General features: G+C 44.6%; 2 protein-coding genes across 2 annotated transcripts; one reads left to right on the top strand and one right to left on the bottom strand.

Moving 5' to 3' along the window:
• Nucleotides 1-295: 295 nt before the first annotated feature.
• Nucleotides 296-2,022, top strand: LOC27208981. Its single transcript, XM_016184518.3, has 2 exons — nucleotides 296-1,338; nucleotides 1,438-2,022. Exon 2 carries the CDS (start codon nucleotides 1,455-1,457, stop codon nucleotides 1,746-1,748), a length of 294 nt encoding a protein of 97 aa, XP_016033241.1. The 5' UTR covers nucleotides 296-1,338; nucleotides 1,438-1,454; the 3' UTR covers nucleotides 1,749-2,022.
• Nucleotides 2,023-9,424: 7,402 nt separating this feature from the next.
• LOC6726762 (geranylgeranyl transferase type-2 subunit alpha) lies at nucleotides 9,425-11,305 on the bottom strand. Its single transcript, XM_002102135.3, has one exon. It carries the CDS (start codon nucleotides 11,188-11,190, stop codon nucleotides 9,655-9,657), a length of 1,536 nt encoding a protein of 511 aa, XP_002102171.1. The 5' UTR covers nucleotides 11,191-11,305; the 3' UTR covers nucleotides 9,425-9,654.
• Between the last annotated feature and the right edge of the window lie 4,227 nt (nucleotides 11,306-15,532).

Here is a 15,532-nt window from a genome sequence, read left to right as displayed (position 1 = left end):
AATCGTCATCAGTGCTATTCCGCAAAGCTCGTACGGCCTTAAAATTGGTCTTTATCCTTCGCCTTGGAAACATGTCGTATGCGTAATATCCAGAAATAACCCCAAGTGCCTGCACCACAAATAGAAAACAAACAGTCAGCCGCCCACACGCACACTCCCCAGCAAATAGACAGCTTGTCGAACTTTTCGGTTAGAAGGAAATGCGAAACATTCCTCGAATATTACGCATACGCACGGCTGGCGGCCACAACAACGCAACTGAGGCGCTTCCTGTGCATTAGATGTCGCAGTGTGGTGAGCCGAGCAAAGGAAAAGTGAAAACTGCTGCAGTCCCACCACCATTCCGCCCAGTTGACATTCTTTTGACAAAAGCCGCTGGCCTTGTCTCTCGACGAGATGCTCGATCATTAGCATCACAGTCGTGGCGGAGACGCAGCAAATTGCTATGCAATGCAGTGCGCACTTGGCGAAATGCATTCTTGATTTCAGGCCATTTTTCCAAAGTGCTTAAATACCGTCAAATATCTTAGGATATCATTGAGGTTTCTTTCGAACTTTACTTTAATTTCCGGCCATCCGCCCATTTTCGGTCAACCCTAAAGTGAAAGCCTGACATCCGAATATTTTTGCCGTGTGGAACGTGCTGCCAATTTACGATTCAGACGGCGCTGCGCCGCCCGAAAAGGAACCCCAAACGATGCAACTGGGTCGGCCGGGTGCAATGCAACTCGTACTCGCACAAAGGAAACAAAGGCACTAAGTTGCGGCGACATGTAGCGCTTTAAGCTGTGGCAAGCGAGCGAGGCCAATGAATACCAAGCGAATCGATAGTGCGAAATCGAACTCCGGGGGCAGCGTCAGCAGGGCTGGCATTTTTCTGCTCGGTCGACCCAGTGTGCGGAAAAGCAATTTCGGTCTGAGCCACCTCAAGTAGCTGCCGCTTTTCCGGCTTTCCCGCCACTCCCGTTTTCCACTAGGGCAAACGATTTGCAAATTTTACGAACGCACCACTGGGTATTGCTCACAACCAATCGAGGGCATTAGCTGGGCAAAAAATACAAGACGTCTTAACCAAACACGGAGCAAATGTTCAATTTTCAAGTCAATCAACTAGAAAAAACTTGCACTCACTCGCTGCGCAAATCCTTTGCGTATAGGTTTCCGGCATGGAATGCTGGATTTCGGGCCCAAAGTTCTTGCAACTCGGAATTAAGCGATTAGATGGAAGTTTGCCACCCAGTTGGCACGCATAAATTATTCCAAGTTTCCGCTTCTGTCGCCAGCAGATTCGCACACTGAAAAAAATTAGACTCCCACAACTAAAAAGCATAGGATATAGTATGTATTTGCTTCCAGCGTGTGTTTACAATATTTCAAAAATATTTTGTTCATTTGACATATGTGTATTCATTATACCAATTTACCTTTGCTGTGTAGCACGACTCGGTTGCACAATGGACGCGCATTCCACAGCCGTCGCAGGATACATAGATACGGAACTGGACTTCGGCGAGGACATGGATGAGCACGAAGAATTGGAGAAAGTGGGTCAGCCTGAGAATTTGTTAGCGATGGTGCGGCGCCTGCAGGCGAACCACATGTGGATCCGGGAGCAGATGACTCACCTACAGCGCCGCCTGGTGACCCATCGGCTGGACAAGCAAAGAAGCCTCTACGAGGGAAAGGAGCGGTTGCAGCTACTCCTGCTGAGCCTGCAGGTGAAATACGGACGCCACTGGGCACTGTAGGGGAATCGATGGACGATGGAGCTTGGAATTCGGTTGTCAACACTTCAGGATGATGATTCGACGAGCGTGGAAAAGTACAAGCGAACTGTCATGATGCAAGATGATGTAATGATGTTCTCAAATTCGATTGCGCTAACACATCTTAAGTTGTGCTAAATAATTCATGGTTGAATAATTCTTTAATAGTTGTTATAGGAAGATTAATCATAAAAGCCTCAACAATATTAAATTTATAACGAAAATTACTAAGGAACCTTTTTTATAAAGTTTGTAGAGTATACGATGGTTATGTCCTGTCTTTCCTTTGTATAAATATTATACCCTTGCAGAGGTAATATTGATTTCAGTTGAAGACACTGTGAAAAAGACATATTATAAATTATTTATAGTTTATATTCTTGATCAGTATTAATATCCTAGTCGATATAGCCATGTCATATGGCATGAATCTTTCCCACAACTTTTCGTTTTGCTGCTGTTGGTAAACAAGGCCAAGTTAGACCACTATATCATAAGCAGCCACAGGAATAATCGAAAAGTAAAATCAGCTGGTTTTGATTTGTTACACACTAGTATTTTACCAAATATTTAATTACTGCAAAGGCTTGGCTTATTGAGAGTATTGAGAAGTTCTCACACGGCACTTCCACGAGTCCTTTCAATTACCCAACCTGATGACAGTCCCAGCCGAACAGGATGGCCAGATTTGTGGCCCACACAATCATAATTGTTGAACAGACTTGTGCGTTCGGATGTAAACCAAGTGCCGTACTTAGGCACTTAATTCATGCGACTAACTCAAGCCACACTGTGCACGTTGCCCGACAACAAATAGCCCAAGGCCCTGGGGCCATGGCAATCAAAGTTCGCCTTGCTCTGCGCCGCTCTGCGTAACTCAATTAACCAGACACACCAACCAGCGGAGGTCGAGTGCATCACTTAACTCGAGATTAACCCTTGACTGCCGCTGTCCGCGTCCTGTCCCCTCCAATCACGTGCGGCGCCTGGGATGGAACCCACTCGCTCCTCGTTGCATCAGCCACTTACACGGGCCCATTGCTGTTTAGCAACTATTTATGGAGACAAGTAGTTGCCACTTGCCACCTACATGCTCTACAGTGCACTGAGAGAAACTGGGATCGATAGCAGCAGACGCGGCCCAAAAATCCCAACCCACTGAGTCCCAAGTTTGGTTGGCAACTTAAATGGAAAATCTTCGCCAGTTGTCTGTACTTCGTTGTAATTAATGAGCACTTCATGAGTGGTTTTTCCCAGTGTATCTACGACCGAACTGCAACTGCAACGGCCCATTGTCGCCGCATTGTAATGATATGCCTTCCGGCTGCTGTTTCTGTTCTACACAGTTCTGTTCAGCTGAGTTCAGTTCTGTTGTGTCCTGGCCTCGAGGGTCCTTGCCTGTGGATGACACCTAGCGTGTTATCATTAAACACTTGGGATGTGGACCGAGCGGGGTCGAAAGGGGGCGACCCGGACCCGGTCGGTCAACTGACAACACTTGAGTGGACCATAAACGGCAACAAATGCAAATGCAAATGAAATTATTGCCGCCGCAGCTCCATTTCTCTGAATGACCAACGATCCCGACGCCGCGCCGGAAAACTGTTTGCATATGCAGGCACACGCCCACAGATAGGCCACGCCCCCGTTACAACGACCCCGCCCCCACTACCGACCACCGACCACCGCCCACCGGAAGCGCCCTTCAAACGGCGGCACGAACCATAAAGCCATTGGCGACCGACTGCATTTCAGCGATATAAATATTTATATAAGTTAATCGGTTTATGGTGCACGAGTAATTGAATTTCGCGACGGCGCCAGGTAAATGCAACCAGGTAGCATGTAACTCGGACTGCCCCATCCCTTTATCGGGTGTCACGCGGCTCGAACGATGTTGCCAAACGAAAACGGCAGGGGCAGTTTAAACTTGATTTCTTACTTTGTGCATCCGTTTCCGCACGGCCCATTTGAATATTTTGGGTCACGGATTTGGGGTATATGTGGATATGCAACGCACAAGGCTCATCTCATTCGATGCTTCTGTAGCTTAGTTCATTTTTGTAGTGTTGTTGCTCTGACTGCTGATTGTGTGTTGTCTTGGAAAATCGTATATTCAATACTCAAAACAATCAAATATGGTCAACAGAAATGACTTTAAGTTCGCTTTTGATGCAGTGGTCGTTATACACACAATTCTCATGCCCAGTTTATTTTCTTTTCCGCAATTTTTGTAGAAAGTGTGGTATGCTTTTATACAAAGATTTAAGATTGTTACTACAACTTTTGTTAAATATTAGCTTTAGTAACCGAATGAACACAATCTCAATCTATTTTTTAATAGTTTCAATTGTTTTAAAAAGGAATCTATTAGTAGACACTAATTGTGCTCTATAACAAAACTGGTTTGGTATCGTTCAAATCTTGAAATTTAAACCTATATCACTGGAAACATCATAAATTGGTTTTGTATTAATATAAAAAATACGTGAGAACGAAAAAGTCTACCTACCTACCTATCTATCTAAATAGGGCTTTCGCTTTCAATTTAGCAGCTGTTTTAGATTAATAAAGGATTTATTTTATGCGTATGACAATTGGGCTCTCGACTGAAGTAGTTCCCATCTGAGATGTATAAATAGGAAGTGTGTTAAACACCTGCTGGAAAGGCCACAGTGAGAGCTCATTACCCAATTATTTTAATCCCTGGGGCTAAACCGAGAACCGGGAAGAGCATTCCTGTTTACACATCGGGCGTGCCACCCGGCTCCACTCGAAGCCCACCGGCTGCAACATGGCGCCAACCGGAAATGCCGGCCGCGCAGCATGGACGCGCTGCCCCGTTTCTATGGCACTTCCGCTTTACTGCGCATTAATTGCAATTAAATTTGGCATTACTTCCCCGCCCCCCGCCCCTTGCATTCGTTTTTCTCGCTTTCCCGCCGCCCGTGAAAGTTTCACGATGGCTGCAATTTTTGTGCGCTGCATTTCCTATTCCTTGCATAATTTAAAGTTGTTTGCTCTGCCGCCGCCGCTGCATTATGGCCAAAAGGGGCGGGCTGGGGGCGTGTGATGTGGCCACTGCCTCTGCTGCGCTGCCTGGGTATTGTTGTTTTCAATTAACTGTGCGTCTAGCTAAATGGCAAGTAAATTAATGTTTATAGTGCATAAATATGCAATTTATAAGCCCCGCCCCTCCTGCCCATCCTGTTTCCGTGTGCGTGTGCGTGGGTGTGAGTGTGTGCCGTCACAGGACTCAGACTTTGATGGCGCCATGCTCTGGTTGAATTGTGCGTAAATATTAATAAGTTATTTGTATAGAGGGCACAAGCCATAATGTTTCATATACATAAGTAAAATGCAATTGCAGATCCCCAATCGCCAGATCTTGCAGTGCTTCGGTTCCGAAATTTATGGCCGGAGCTGCGGCAACTGGCGGGCAGAAGTCGAGGATCCCAGAGTCACCATCCTGCGCGGCCTTTTCCAGCTGCTGAGCACAGCAACAAATCGCAGGACTCTTCGGGATACACAAGTATTGGTTATTAGAAAACAAATTTGTAGTTATTAATGCCTTTAATAGACCAGCAGCTCAGTGGAAAGAAGCCAAGCGATTTATTTCCAATCCTCTGCTCCGAACAGCATAATTATTTCGCTCTGTGCACAACTTGAGTTTCTGTTGTGTCGGTGCCAAAACTTTAATTGCCTTTCGGGCCGAAAACTTTAGCTGAATCTGTGCTGCTATGCATTTTGTTAACGTTTCCGGTGACTTCGCGCTGGAGACCTCCTCTTCCACAACACAACACAACACCATACCATAGTGTGGCACACCAGACCACAGGACTGTTGTTGTCCCCGGTTTGTGTGCCCTTTTAATTGCCCATTGAAAGTTGCTCACTTGTTAAAGCGAACTTTCGAGCTGCCAAGTTGCCGGCGGAGGAATGAAGTGGGGTGGAGTGGAGTGGAGTGAAGTGAAGTGTAAGCAAGGAGCGTGAAACTATGTGTTATGCAATTAAAAGTGCAGGCGGCCCTAAGCCCAATCGATGCGGATATTCAATTGGCCGCCGGCAGGCCAATTTGCCGCAACTTATTTAAGGATCAGCTCAGCTCGGCCGGGAGACACTGGTGGGAAAATCGGATGGAAAACTCGGGTGACCGCAGCTGCAGCTGCTCGTAATGAGTTTTTCATGCATCCCACGCCGCCGAGACAGAGCCCCAAGTTAACATTATGTGACAGCTGCAGACAGAAATCATTCCAAGCCCTTCTTCTATGTGGCATCCATCCCATCCATCCAACCCATCCATCCCATCCGTCCCAATGAGGCAAATGGCCAGGATGAAAAAACATTATGATGCATATGCTTGGCCAGAGAATCGAGAACCACACTAAACGCGATTATAATTTGTATAAATACATAATAATAATATATTTCGAAATTCCAAAATCTCACTTTTTCATGATCGATATAAAGTTAACGAACCCTTTTTCAGATTGAGTCAGAAACCTAGTTTGTGTAAACTTTCCATTCCTCTTTGCTTGCAAAATTGTTCCAAGTGTATTAGTAGTACATGTGGCACCCTTTTTTCCTCGCACTGGACTCCTTTGTTTTCCATACTGCGATACTATTTTCTACTGCTGCTGAATGGCAAGGCAAGGCAGTCACAATATATTTTTCTGATTTTCCACTTGCATTATCACGTCTAAAAACTGTCTACCACTGAAACATGTGTATTGTGTGCTCTGTCTGGACTTAAGACCATTTCCACTGTCTATTCTCTCGGAAGAAGGGGTTGGGGGTGGGTGCGGGGTACTCGGGCAACATATAAACATAATTTAGGAGCAAAACAGGAGGGAGATTCCACTAGTTGCCATGGTAGGCGAATAAATTATGAGTGCTGTGGCGCCGCTCCACATGACTTGGCCGGAGATATGTGGCACAGTTTGCCAAATCTAGTTACGTGGGGCAAGGGTCCGAATTTGGTAAACAAATACAAATTTCGAGTCAATTTCGAGAGCATGTTATTACGGTCGTAAAAGAATGAAAAACCATGGCTAGGTGCAAAGACCATATTCCCAGCAAGTGCTGGTGAGTACCTGGCTGTGATTTAGTATCCTGGCCCTCAAAGTGGCAATTTTCGGCCGAAATTTGCTGTAGAAACATAATATCTCATCAATGTTTTGTTTATTTAATGCCAAAGGTTCTATATTTCCATAGATCGGAATCACCTTCTGTTCTTCGGTAGGAACAAAAGACATCCCAGTAGCCATTTCAAAAGATATCAAACTTCGAAATTTGTGTGACCAATAGGGAATACTCTGCTACAAAAGCGAAATTATTGTTTATTATTCAAACACTGTAAAGTAAAGTACTTAATCTACTTAATCACATTCTCCATCCCAATCTCTTTGCCAGGCTAAAAAGCTTGAGGCATCGATCCCTAAATTGTTATATCTGTTAGTCGTAAAGTAAATAAAATTACTGATTCATGAAACAAATATGTAACAGATAGATGGAAATTTTGTATACCCTATTAAGAATAATACTAAAAATATTCCTAATCAGGATCACGAGACAAGTCTATCAGGCCATCTCTGTATGTCTGTTCGTATGAACGATGTGATCTTGTTAACTATAAAAGCTAGGATGTTAAAATTAAGCATGCTGATTCTAGTGAAAATATGACACGCCCACACTTATGACTTTTTTCCATTCATTGTTTGTATTGACAATTTCTATCCCTAAGCAATCCTATAAATGTAATAATGATAATAGTCTATCATCATCATAATCAGCCATCATCAGATCTTAAGATCTCAAATGAAATGCACTACCTTCAATTAATTAATGACCCTTGTAACTGAGATCTTGTTATTATAAACCCATACACCCCGCTTACAAATAGTACAGGTTTGGCTCCCAAGTTTATTTGATTGAAATTAAGTAAACCTGTTTGTTCTAAGGACTATCCACAACAAAACACGATGATGATGGTCCTAAAAAATGCAATTAAACGGAGAAAATCCATATGTCGAATATTCAATAACTCAACATTCGCAAATTATCTGATGTTTTTCTGATGGTGTTATTAAATTTATTACTATGACTATGACAGTGTGGACTAGTACATATGCAGCCCTGCGAATTTCAGCCCGCAAAGTCATCTATTAGGCCACCAGCGAGATTGCATCTTGACGGGCATCTATCTGTTAGCTCCTTTCCGCCGCCATGTTTCCTGACCTTTCTCATTGACTTGTCCCATTAATTAAGTTTGCGACTCTGTGCGCTCAGATAAGATGCAGCTGCAGCAGCAGCGCCCCTCCCACTTGCCACCCCCTACACCCTAGTAATTGGCCCCGAACATTTTAATGAGCTGCATCTTGCCAGCGTCACGTTTTCCGGAGTCGTGGCAAAATATTTGCAAGAAATGGCATTGGCATAATTAAGATTATGTCGCCATACGGGCTGCAGCCGAGTGGCAGGAGTACGAGTATTCCATCGGATGTGGTGTCGACTGGGTGAGGCGGAAATTTGAATGCCAAGGCGTCTGCTAATGTTAATATGATAGCAGGATATAACCATCCGCCCGACTGGCTCCATTAAATTCCCATGCCCAAACATTGCGCATACGACATGTGTGCCACTGTGGCCTGCCAGGTGACAGCTGCACCTCCTGCCCGCCCGCCTTCCTGCCCGAGCACCTGCGGGCGAGTATTAACGCCCAAGTGGGAATGACGCCTGCTAGGAGCTTAGCTCCAGGCACGTCTGGCGGCCTTTCACATGCCTGTCAAACGCCTCTCCGCCTTGGAAGTCCCCTCCCGCCCACTCTGCTGCCCGCTGCACCTAACAAAACTTAGTGTAGCGAAGAGTAAGCAAATCATAGTTGCTTATATAAACTATTTTACCAGGCTTAAACGCTTTAGGATGATTCCTCACAACGAACTGGCCAAATGGGTGTAGGGCCAACCATACTTCGAGATCTACTGTAGAATCTAAAGTAGACTCTATAATTTAACGTTCTATATCCATTTTTGGACCAATTTTATCTAGAATCCTTATTTTTCTTTCAGTGAGTCTCCTTCGTGCAGCTGCGGCACGTGATGACATGCGGCTGCCAATGTTGTGGACGCGCATTGAGCTCCTCGCATCGCCATCCCGTCGACGAGCATCTCCGCCTCGAGGGTCTTGCATAATTTATATAGCCACAAGAGCCGCCAAAAAACCGCAAATCTCGCAGCTCCCCGCTGCACACACGAGGCGACATCGGTGGCAACAACAGAAGCGCAGCAGCAACTGCATCTGCAACATGGTGGCAATGTCAAAGAAACCCTCAGCATTGTGGCAGATTCCGGGACCGCTTAAAGTAGCCAGCGGTTCCGTGCAGCAGTGTTGATGGTTTTCCCATTTAACTCGTGGAACATTCGATAATGGATGGCTGCGGATGTCAGCGATTTCACTTGCGGATAGAAGCAAACATGTGTTGTGTGAATTTCGACAAAGAGCCTTTTAAGAACTTTTCCTAGAATGCATGTTCAATTTGTTGGTTATAAGACTTGGAAATAACAAGCTTACAGCTTCCTTAAATAGAAAATCTATCTTGATAAACATGGAGCAAAAAAAAAAAATGAATCTCATTCTCAATTTACAGGAAAACTAAACACGGATATTTTACTATTTGTATATTTACACATCGATATACAATGTGCGTAATAATAGGTTTTAATGTATATAACATTTCTTCTCATACTCGTACAAAGGAATAAATAGGAATAATTGCAAAATGGAATTTAGCGATTGGTTGCACTTCTTTCAAGGATTCCAAAATCGCCAAAGACGGTTCAGCACCAAATGTAAAATATGGCTTAGCCTATCGAAACCAATTCACCGATGGTCTATGACTGCAACTTCAGGTCTACAAACGTTTTGGGCACTGATTCCCCCAATTTGTCTCGTAGTTTCTTGGGCAAGGTTATTTCATCAGCGATGACTAAGTATTGATCATAGGGAAGCGATTCCAGCAGTACGTCATCCGCTTTGTCGAATCTCTTGGGAAAGTCGGCAGATAGAGGCCACTTGGCAAGCTCCCACTCCAAGGTCCACCTAGCAGCGAGGTCCTTGTAGTAACCCTCTCTCAAGGAATCCACCTTTTCCAACTTGGCCAAGTGCGCCAAGCTCGTTTCGTGATTGGCTGAGAAATCGATAGCACGCATAAGAAGGGCACTTGTGAGTAGGGTCCACTTGCTGTCCGGCTCAAACTCCAGAAGATCTAGGCAGGATTGCAGCTGCGTTTGCAGCTCCGCCAGGAGATCCTTGCTGCAACTCGCGGTGCCATGTGGCGGCGCAAAGTAATAGGCTCCGTTTTCCGGGCCAGACAGAGGCAAGAGGTCAACCTTCTGATCGGAGAGACTAAGGGAGTAAGCTGAGTTTCTTTGGTAATCGAAGTTCTGCTGGCATTTCCAACTGGTTCCACGCTTGTCCACTGGTTGCCAGGACTCCAGTAAAATCGTCTGTCCTCCCCCAACTAGCTCAGTCTTCAATTGTTTGATATCTGGGTAGGGTTTGTCGAGGGCGAGGACTGCTCCATGTGACTCTAGTCGAAAAGCAGCTATTCTAGGAGCCCGATCCAATTGGGCGCCGCTGCCCAGTAACCAGCGCTGGTAGAACCAAGCACTGCTGTCGTTGGGATCCGTGAAAGCAGCCGTCAGCACCATTTCAAGCTCCTTCTGCAACTTCTCCTCACTCATGGGCCGGTCTCTCTGCTGGTTGGGGTAGAGCTCCGGAAGCAGGAGACTGCGGTGGTGCCAGCTGGAGTAGTTGGAGAAGTTAACCTTGATCTTCTCGGTGCAGAAGTCCAGCTCCTGGGCGGCCGGCACCATGGCCTTGCCGGTTACATAGCGCCTGTAGTCCCAGGTGTGGAAGTTGCGCTCGTCGAATTTGAGGTACTTGTTGCACAGTTGCACCTCCCGCTGCCAGTCGGCCCTGGGATTCTGTTCCAGGGTCCAGCAGCGGTGGTGCCAGGCGTTGTAGGACTTCGGGTTGACCATAAGGCACTGCTCGGTGAGGTCCAGTTCGCAGGTGAAAATGGAATGGGACTTGTCCTCGGCAGCGGCCTTCTTTTCACCCGTCTTATCCTCCACGGTTTGGTTTTCCTCCTCGCTGGGCGTCTCGCACGCGGTCTCCTCTTCCTTTAGCCTGGACAGCTTCTCCAGCACGCACTCCCTGCGAATGTTCCACAGCGTGCTGACATCCGGATTCCGCAGCAAGATCTGAACCGTCAGGCTGAGCATTTCGTTGTCCAGCTCGCCCGCCTCTCTCTTCTTCTGAATCCTTCCCATGGCTGCACGGTAGGCCCGCACCTTCAGAGCCTGTTCCTTCTTCTTCCGCTCGCGCTCCTCCTCCGTCGTCCTCACTTTTACGCGTCCGTGCATCGCCCTAAATTGTATTAAAGTCCAATATTTACAAAATACGAAAATTTATTAGTCAGCAGTGTGGCCGCGCCGGGAACGATAAAAAATACCAACCGGTCTTCAAGTAAATACCGTCGTATGCCAATTTGGTTTCAAGAAATACCATTTCCATACACTGGAAATAAAAAATTAATTTCCTTACTTATGTAAATTCATATAGTGTAAAAATCAACAGAATATGCGAACCTCTGCAACGCAATGCAATGCACCTATTTTCATTCATTCAAACAAGAGCTATAGAGACTTCACAACTAACCGAGCACTTTTGTAGTTTTACAATTCATCATAATTTTCTAAGAGGCATATATTTAATCTGATGTTAATTGAGCTAATCTTGACAATCCTACACAAAGTAATGGCATAGGAAAAGATACGCCACAAGCTTTCACCCGATGGTTGACTTGTAATCAGTACAGAATTTGTTTTCTTATTTCATTTCTCAAATGAACCGAGTCGTCATATTTTCGTCGTAGCATATTTTACATTTAATGAGATTTCGTAGCATTGAGACATTGTCGTGACATGTACAATCTTACAAAAGTTCACTGTATTGAGCCCCAAAACATCCGGAAGGTGGTGCTTAGCTTGCTAGTAAAAGTATAATTAGCGATTTGGACGCAAGGTGGCGCTTTATTTGTTGTCTTAAAAGTAAAGCGCGCCGTTGTTTGTATAACCGATTCAAAATTATGAATATTATCTATAATATATATTATTAATTAAATTATTTCTTAAATAAAGTTATTATTTTTTAATATAAATTCAGCTGGTAGAAAATTTTTTTTTAATTTTCAGAATGTAAATTGTGGCGCAGCTATCCTACTTTAAATCTTAATTTAATTCAATTAACTTATAGCATAAAAGGGCTTAGTAGATTCGTTGATAAGTATGTAAGCGCTAGATGGATGCCTTTTCGACCCTTTTTTATGGTATATATTCCTAATCAGGATCGTTCGTATGAATGCTGTGATCTCGGGAACTATAAAAGCTAGAGAACTGTGATTAAGCAAGGTGATTGTAGTATCTCTCACGCAGACCATGAGCCGCTTAAGTTTATTGAATCTGTAAACAATTAAAAATGTTTTTGCGTCACCGAAATCAGACAGCTAAACACAGTTGATTTAAGTTTTAACAGAAGGTATTTCGATTCGTTTCCTTAAATGAAGATATACAATGTTTTTTCATATTTACTATTTGGAAATTCATTGTAGAATCTTGTAAAAAATTATGAATATATTTGATTTTAATGTATAAATTTGGAGTCCAGCATCGATTATTCCGTAATCCCATATGTTACCAAAAATATCAATTTTATTTGCCAACGATCGCATTTTGAACCATCGTTTTTGAAATGTGTTTTTTACTCCTGTAGCCCAAATGGGTTAACTGGTATTACACCGTGTTTTAAAATAATCTTTAGTATTCCAAGCCTTAAATTGTATGTTAAATGGTTAAATGCGGGCCACTTTTCTGCCCGTTACAATGGTGTATTTACAATCCGAAAGATTTTTAATCTGACTACACTCATGATGAAGGATAATAATACTGATTTATGGTTTAATTGAATTTACCGTGTGTTATATTTATTTGATGGAGATCGTACAAATCATTAATTATACATTTACATTTATAGAATTCAGCCGTGCTCTGTTGGAAAGGTATTCCGTGTTCTTTGTTTGCCAACTGACACGGCTTGGCTTTCCTGATTAGTGCGTCGGATGTCCTTCACGAGATGGAACGATTCATCCCTGGGTGTCCTTCGCTTTAAATCGCCGCTTTTGTTTGAGTTTGTCGTAAAAATAGAAATCCCGATTCATTGAGGTCCTTTGTCCTTTGGCGCAGCTACTATCTGCTCCGATTTACTTGGCGAGTCGTGCGAGTGGTATTCCGAGGGTGCTGCCAGGTTTCCACCTAAGCTGCTCGTTCTGCCGACAACCCCTCGCTCGTCCTGACCTGTTGGCCAGATTAGGGCCAAAGCCGATCCGAACCCGAGTCCGAGTCCGAACCCACAGACAAGCCGCATTTGAGACGCCCGAAATCAGTCATAATATTTCAAATTCATAAATTGATGCGTATCACATTAGGAGCGACAGAAGGAAGCCGCGTCTAACGGTAACGATGCCAGGACCTGCCACGCCCCCCCTGCTTCTCCTCTTCTTTTTGTGGCTGCGATTCCACCCTCGGGAACTGACTTTGATAAACGCGTTTTAGGCAGGGGGCCACGACACGCCCACGTTTCAGCGCGTTGCGCAAATTTGGTGCTAAATAAAAAATAAAAAAAAACACCTCGGAGAGGAGAGAAAAATAAGAATGATAAGGTTCGTTTTGTAAGTGCACGCTGGGAAAATGTTTAAAGCTGTCTGAAAAGAGTTTGGTACTCATATGTTTAAACTGGCCTGAAAACTAAATGTGAGAGTAGGAATCGTAAGAAGGTTGATGACATCTCAATTTTGACAAGTTGGCAGGAATTCAATCGTTCCACTTTCGACCAAAACTCCACAAATCTGCTGAGCAGTGCACATCGCTTTATTGGTGGGCGACGATGAACAACTTCTTTGATTTTGCTGCTCGATTGATTTTCCCGCTCCAAGAAGACGCCTGGCAGTCGCCTTTTCCCAGTCCTTTTCATTTGCACCTGCTGCCTGCCACACAGTTTCCCGACCTGGCACGACTCCTTGCCTGTCCCTGGAAGCAGAGGACCCTGCCCATTTGCAGGATATCCCTCCGCAGGCCCAGCCGTCGTTCATTTTATTTTGCTCTGCTCCTCTTCGCACAGCCATAAAACAATAAAGGAGGTTTTGTGTTTGAGTTCCCACTTCGAGGAGTCACTCTCGCTGGAGAAATGCTTTTCTAATTAAATTTTATGACTTGCCTGATGAAGTTTCTGCTGGCTCTTCGTGATTGCGATTGGGATAGGGATTGAACTATTGATTGGTCACGAACGGGAGATTGCCCCGGGGCGTCTGGCAGGGGATGATCCTTCGGTGGAGATAGCTGGCCAAGTTAAGTAGTGACGGCTGCACTTTAAATTATACTTTATCAATGCCAGTCGAGTCTGAGCCGGGGATTCTCAAGGCTTTGATGTTAAAATCAAATTTATATCGGGTCACATCAATTCGTTCCGTGATATGCGACGGTTTTTAGTAGAAAAGAAACTGAATACCATAATATCTACTCTTGTATTTGTTTATAAAATTGAGATAAAGACTTTCCCAAGGTGTGGCTTTTTAGGGCGTTAAACTAAAATAGGAAAATTGCAGTTGAGACTAAGGTCCGAATTAGATATAAGTGAAATGAATTCGGACAAGAAATTGTTGGCTCCTAGCCGTTCTGAAATTACTCAACAAGGCAGTGATGATATCTGAATGTAATTAACTGCGAAACATAATATTGGATACGATAGAAAGTCTTGCTGAAATTTCGCCAGATTAATTTGCTCGGCATGAAATGCCATTAACTTGTACACTTTCATTTCCACGTGGTGCCGAGCTTCAAGTGTTTCCCTCCAATTGGTAATCCAAGTAGACCCCAGCGAAATTCAGTGGTTTCTCCTTGGCCTACCACGTACCTACCACCTTCCCCAAAATCCCCCCCCTTCGCTTGTATCCAGTCCATCGCGTTGGCTGCCATGCAAATTTCAGCGATTTCCCGAGCATTTCGCCGCCACGCTGAAAATTGACACCTAATGCCCACGCAGGAGGAAAACTCTGGCATTCGGTGGCCCATCCACTCCCTCTTCCGCTCCCGAACTCCTTATCCTTTATCCACGTTGCCTCACACAATAAGAAAATGATTACAGTCTGAAGCTCACTAAGTATCCAGAACTTGAGAAGGACTTTCAGCAACTTGCACCCGTTCTTAGACTTAGAGTCTAGCAGAGCAGATTTAGATTTTTCTTCACAAAGTGAACGATCGAGATGCATCAAGTATCTACGATTCCACCAGATAAGCTGGCCTGTGATTAAAATCGCCTTAATTTCACCGAAATTTGCACCAAAATGAACTACATTCGCCCACATCCGCTGAGTGTATCTGAATAAGGGCCAAGCGAATGCGCAAGCAATTGACGTAAATAAGAAGCAGTCTGGGCAACGTCAGCGCCACGATGACGACGCCTGTAACCGGAGATGGCCGCAGGATGAGGATGGGGAGGAGGACGAGGATGGGGCCAAGGATGAGGATGAGGCGAATACATATAGATATAAAAGTATATAGCATACGTATGCCCTGGCCACAGCTTGAGCTTGGAAATTGGAAAAAGTTATGCAAATCTGCTGACGACGGGACAGGAAACGAGCGCACTGCC

This window comes from Drosophila simulans, chromosome 3R (assembly GCF_016746395.2).
Source record: "Drosophila simulans strain w501 chromosome 3R, Prin_Dsim_3.1, whole genome shotgun sequence".
Lineage (NCBI taxonomy): Eukaryota > Metazoa > Arthropoda > Insecta > Diptera > Drosophilidae > Drosophila > Drosophila simulans.
This window is presented reverse-complemented; position numbering and strand designations above follow the sequence as displayed.

Excerpts from the sequence above, each read along its gene's own strand:
- LOC27208981 (XM_016184518.3), top strand. The coding sequence starts at position 1,455 with ATGGACGCGCATTCCACAGCCGTCGCAGGATACATAGATACGGAACTG.
- LOC6726762 (XM_002102135.3), bottom strand. The coding sequence starts at position 11,190 with ATGCACGGACGCGTAAAAGTGAGGACGACGGAGGAGGAGCGCGAGCGG.